Below are 6,157 nucleotides of genomic sequence, written 5' to 3' on the forward strand. Positions count from 1 at the left end.
AGGGCTTTATAATGATTCGGTGAGCATTGTAAATAAGGGAGCAGAAATGGAGTTGGTCAAGATCCCTTTGATGGTGTTCATATCTATTGATCTCTCCAACAATAAATTTGATGGAGAAATACAAAGTTCGATATGGTGTCTTCGATCTCTAGTTATGCTCAATTTGTCAAGCAACAATTTTAGTGGACACATTCCATCATCTTTGGGGAATCTAATTGAGCTTGAATCATTGGACCTATCTAACAATGAGCTTTCTGGTAAAATCCCTCAGCAATTGACATCTCTCACTTTTCTTGGGTATTTAAACTTCTCTCAGAATCAACTTGTGGGTCCAATACCACAAGGAGGACAAGTTCAAACATTTCCAGATTCTTTTGAGGGTAATATGGGATTGTGTGGTATTCCATTGTCCAGAAAATGTGAAACTCCCATACCATCTTCTAATGATCACTACAATGAGAAATCAGATTTCATTTCTGGTTTTGGATGGAAAGCTGTAGTGATAGGATATGGATGTGGACTTCTGATTGGAATGGTGGCTGGACATGTAATCAGCTCAAGGAGGCCAGATTTGTTTTTCAAAGTTTTTGGGGTGAGACTGCCGAGGAGAAACTGAAATGAATTGGAGCATAGTTGGATGCACTTGAGACTGCAATAAGCTTTTTCTTTTATTAAGTGTCTTTTATGTATTAATTGTCTTTTAATATGTAAAAGTTGTGGTTATGGCAAGTTTGCAATAAGTTTAATGTGTAACTGTTGTGTTTGTGGCAAAACTGTGTAATCTTCATTTGGTTATAATAAGTATCTTTTATGCAGTGTTTAGTATTTTGCATTGATATATATATATATATATATCAAGCAGATAACATGTAAACTTGCGATGAATATCACCAATATCGAAGAAAATAGCCGATGAAACCATACATGACCCTCAAAAGTTTAATATATCTGGGAGCTTGAATCTTTTGATCCTTCCCAATAGAAGGAGAGATCCCTCCTTCCTCCTTAGGGAGAGATTCACGGTTGATTGGCTAACATTTTTGCCAGGATATCCTAGTGGACTTGTAATTGAAATTGTTATTGGTCATATTGTTGTTGAGAAAAATCAATACTTGTTTTTGATGATTTTCTGGCTTTGGAAGCTAAAAAGGACTATTAGAATGAGCAGGGAGTTTGAAACTTGAGTTTAAACAAATCTTGCAGTATAATCCTTATTGCATTACCAGCTATGTGACTTTCTTCCCCTTTTTAGTTTATTTTATTCTTTTTTTATGTTTTTGTTTTGTTATATTCTTTCTAAGATTTTCCTTCCGCATGTTCATTACAACATAACAGATTTAATGTTTATGTCTAAAGTAGGATTATTTAATGGGTCTCTGCTGCTGCTTTTAATTACTAAAAACAATAATGTTTAGTTATATTTTCCTTTCTTGATCAGTTCAAAATTTTATATATCAAGATAAATTTATTATGTATACATAACCGATACTATAATCTTCAATCTTGTCTTCTTCTTTTTTTGTCGTTTTTTTTAACCTAAACCATATTCACAGCTTAGTTCTAGCAGATTTCTTTGTTTTAAACGGACTTGGAACAGTATTATGAGTTTCTATTCCCTTCTTCAAGTGCTCTATCATGCAATACCCTTTTTTGATCTCTATCTCTATCTCTATCTCTGTTTCTTTATTGTGCCCTGTTTTCCCATCTCTTCGTTTATCTTCATTTTAAATGAGACTGGATTTTGAAATTTGTAATTTATTGCCACGAGCTTGATTAACTCAATTCCTTATTCACTCATAATCAAATTAACAGCCAATGGTATGGATAGGGTTTTCTACAAAATCCAAGGATTTTTTTTTTTTTTTTTTTTTTTTTTTTTTTTTTTTTGGTTTAGTGATTGATTTCTCAAGCAGCAGGTTCAGAGGAAGAGATTCTAGAATGTATTGAGAGTTTACAAGGGCTTTGAATTCTTAAACTTTCCAAAAACATTCTTATTGGAAATATGCCATCAGCATTATGGAAAATATCTGAGCTTCAATCCCCTTGATCTTTCCCAAAACAGATTTCATGGAAAGATTTTTCATCAACTGAAGCAGCTTTCTTGCATACTTCAATGTGCCACAAACTCACAGGAATCCAGCTTGCTTCCACCTCTGTCTGTTTCTGTTTCTTAATTTGTAGCCCTGTTTTCCCATCTTTGTTTTCTCTGTTTCTTAACCTTCTTATTCCCACCTCAATATCAGTTTAGATATGGTCATCTTTTATGAGCAACTGATGCCGAGAAACTTGTCATCCCATTTGCAACATAGGAAACTATTTTTTTTTAAAAAAAAAAAAAAAAAAAAAAGCTTAAAAATATATCCAACCAACCACTTTGGATAGTTATTAGTTTTTCTAAAACATCATTACACAAAAGATTAGATAACTGACTTGTTGTATATAAAGTTAGAAACAAAAATTCTAGACGATGCAGCATTAACCCTATAAGAAACTTGTTGTATATATTGTTAGAAACATCAAACAAGAATTATAGACGATGAAAGCATTAATAACCCATGCTAATTGCCATGGCATTTGAAAAAAAATTGGTTTTGAAATCTTTAGAAACTTTCATACTAATTAAATAGATACTAATTAAATCTATAGTTTTTATCAAACAAACATTTTAGTCCAATCCTACCTACATCAAACTCAAAACAATACTATCAGGGTCTAATCTTATCCAAAATTATAGTCCAATCCCCGTCTTCCATACCAAATGGTGTCGTATATATACCAAACGGAGTCTAAAGGCTCAAAAGCTGCTTCTCTTTGTTTGGACAGTTTTGGAAAGTACTTCAGATTTTAAGAAAAGCCTTTAACCAAATTTAAAAAAAAAAAAAAAAGGGTTTTTCAAGAAGTTTCTTTTGGAAAAAGCGAAAATAAAAACAAAACTAATACTAAATAAGATCTTAGAACGCAGAGAGAATAGACACATAAAATAGATTGGACAGCATGGACATGACACAATTATAATATGATATAGACCGTGCCATGTAAAGCGCCAAGCATGTAATGGTTAAGAGGCCAATGGCTGAGGCACAGGACGAGACCATAATGGGCTACATAAAGCACAAAGTGATAGAAAAATGATAATTTAGAATGCAATGTGAGAGTTTTAAAGTGTGGGGAGGCAAAGTAAAGACAATGCAGAGTTTAAGGCGCGTAGAGTAATTATTCCTAGATTTCATTGGGCACATTTTTATTATTATTATTATTATTATTATTTGAGCTGGTAAAAGTACGGACAAGTGTTACATTTGAGGAGGTCATTTCCCCTTTGTTTCGTATGTCGTGCGTAGTCTTTTCTTTTTATTATTTAATCTTACACTATATTATCTTTTATTATTTTTAATTATAATGTACAACAATAAATTGAATAACAGATAGTTATGCACTAACTTTAAATAAAACATGTGGACAATATAAAATTAGAATTTTATTATTTATTAACAGTAATAACAATTATTAATAAGAATGATGATATGATAAATTATTAATTGGGAGTGTTTAACTATATATTGAATTTGTATTTTATAACTTTAATTTAGAAAAGTAAACTATTTTGAGCAAGTATTTAAATTGTTAAATTGTATATAGATCTTCCCTAAAATTGTCACTTACAATGATAAATAATATTTTTCATAAATAACTATTAAGTATTTAATTATGAATGATTTGTAATATCATTTTATTTACATACACATTGTTAATAAAAAAAAATTGTTTATTTAAAAAAAAAAGACTTTTTCCTACCACATTGGTTATGTATGATTATTCTAAAAGAGAAAAAAAAAAAAAACAAAGAAAAAGGTATTATATAAAGGGGCCTTTTTGAAATTTACGTAAAAAAATATTTACTATATAAAGCCTATAACCTTTCCCTCCAATAGAAAATCTGACAGAACCTCTTATAAGGGTTGGACTTACCACAGATTTCCTGCACTGAAAACACGTTTCTATATATACCACCTTATTCCTCCCACCTTAGTACAATTTAATTCCATAAATTTGCAGCACTTTAAATGAATAACAGAAAATCAGTGCATGATTAATAAATAAATGTCCAAGACAGTATATAGAGCTTTACCAAAATACAATTAAATATGAAATTTAATACAACAAAAGATAAAATGAATAATACAAGGTAGGGAGCAAAAGAAGGGAAAGCTTCTTGGACTTTCGGCAACGAACAAAGATGTCGAGCTCGCCTTTAGACGATCAATGTCTACTAACTTGGGCCTAGGGAAACAAAATTTAAAAACATGAGATGCTAATCACCTCAGTGATTAACCCTAATTACGACACAATCATAATAATAATAATAATAATAATAATATAATGATAAGATGAACTTTATTAATTAATAATAAATAATCAAATAAATAATAAGTAGTTGAAATATTGCTTTCTCTCAAACTCTTACAGTTCACTTAGTTGGAAAAGTTCCTCTTTTAAAACATTTTCACAAAACCCAATAATTGTATCCCAAAAATCAAGGAATAATTAATTAAATAAATTATAAATAAAATACATTAAGTTAAAGATCTAGAATATATAATAAGAAACAAGAATAATTTTAATAAAAATTATTAAATTGTACACAAAATGTCATAAATAAAATAAGCAAACTCATAATAAATTTACATTAAAAATAATCAGGGAAATACTAAATTAAATGGAATGAAATAATTTAGAATGCACATAAAATACAAATATTAATTTAGAACTCAAAAGTTTACATTGGAAACACTTTAAAAACCAAATATTAAATTTAGAATAAAATATCATTAGATAAAATAAATAAAATCATAAATAAACTTGGATTGAAGGAATTTGGCATAAAACAAAAATAAACTCAAAATATAAAATATAAAATTTATTGGTTAAATCCATGGGATAATCAAAGAAAACTTTTAATTAATTTTAAACTTCAACTTGAAATAGATTATGAAATATAAATAAAATTTATGTTAAAATCTCAAATTAAAACAAATAATAAAAACGTGGTAAAATACATCTAAACAATCAATCTAAAATAAGTAGAATAAATCATTTAATTAATAAAGGAAATACTTAAATCAATTTAATCATCTATTTGAAGTAAATGGTAAAAATATAAAAGAATTTATTTTAAAGCACCAAATCCATTTAAATAGTAAAAATCAAGGTAAAATGCATTTTAGAAACATTGATTTAAAATAATTGACATAAAATATGAATAAACACATTTTAGAAAAATACTAATTGGAATAGGTGATAAAACAAATTAAATATACTTTATTTAAATACGACTTTTAAACTTTGGGATTTGAAATTTATATATGAAAACAATACTTGACGTACCACACTATATACTTGTCAAGACCCGTCCAAGATCCCTCACCACAACCTTAGACAACCCTGATTCCAGAGAAACCCTACTGGATCCTCCAATGGAAAATTCGGTAAAACCTCCCCTAAGGGTTGGACTTACCACAAATTTCCTACACTGAAAACATACTTCTATATACACTACCTTATTCCTCCCATCTTACTACAATTTAATTTCACAAATTTGCAGCACTTTAAATGAATAATAGGGAATCAGTGCATAATTAAATATATAAACGTCCAAAACAGTATATAGAGCTTTATCAAGATACAATTAAATATGAAATTTAATACAACAAAGGATAAAAGAAACAATACAAGATAGCGAAGAAAAGTAAGTAAGGCTCCTTGAACTTTCAGCAACGAACAAGACATCGAACTTATCTCCGAACGATCAACGTCTACGAACCTGGGTCTATGGAAACAGAATTTAGAAACATAAGATGCTAATCATTACAGTGAGTGACCCTAATTACGACATAGTTATACTAATAATAATAATAATATAACAATAAGATGAACTTTATTAATTAATAATAAATAATCAAATAAATAATAAGTACTTGAAATATTGTTTTCTCTCAAAACCCTCAGAATTCACTCAGTTGGAAAAGTTCCCCTTTTTAAATCATTTTCACAAAATCCAATAATTGTACCCCAAAAATCAAGGAATAATTAATTAAATAAATTATAAATAAAATACATTAAATTAAAGATCTAGAATGTATAATAAGAAACAAGAATA

The 6,157-nt window shown here is 28.7% G+C and overlaps 1 protein-coding gene across 1 annotated transcript; it reads left to right on the plus strand.

Moving 5' to 3' along the window:
• The first annotated feature begins 141 nt into the window (after nt 1-141).
• LOC125424278 (putative receptor like protein 25) lies at nt 142-803 on the plus strand. Its single transcript, XM_048481123.2, has one exon. It carries the CDS (start codon nt 155-157, stop codon nt 614-616), a length of 462 nt encoding a protein of 153 aa, XP_048337080.2. The 5' UTR covers nt 142-154; the 3' UTR covers nt 617-803.
• Nucleotides 804-6,157: the final 5,354 nt, after the last annotated feature.

This window comes from Ziziphus jujuba, chromosome 9 (genome assembly GCF_031755915.1).
Source record: "Ziziphus jujuba cultivar Dongzao chromosome 9, ASM3175591v1".
Taxonomy (NCBI): Eukaryota; Viridiplantae; Streptophyta; class Magnoliopsida; order Rosales; family Rhamnaceae; genus Ziziphus; species Ziziphus jujuba.

Excerpts from the sequence above, each read along its gene's own strand:
- LOC125424278 (XM_048481123.2), top strand. The coding sequence starts at position 155 with ATGCTCAATTTGTCAAGCAACAATTTTAGTGGACACATTCCATCATCT.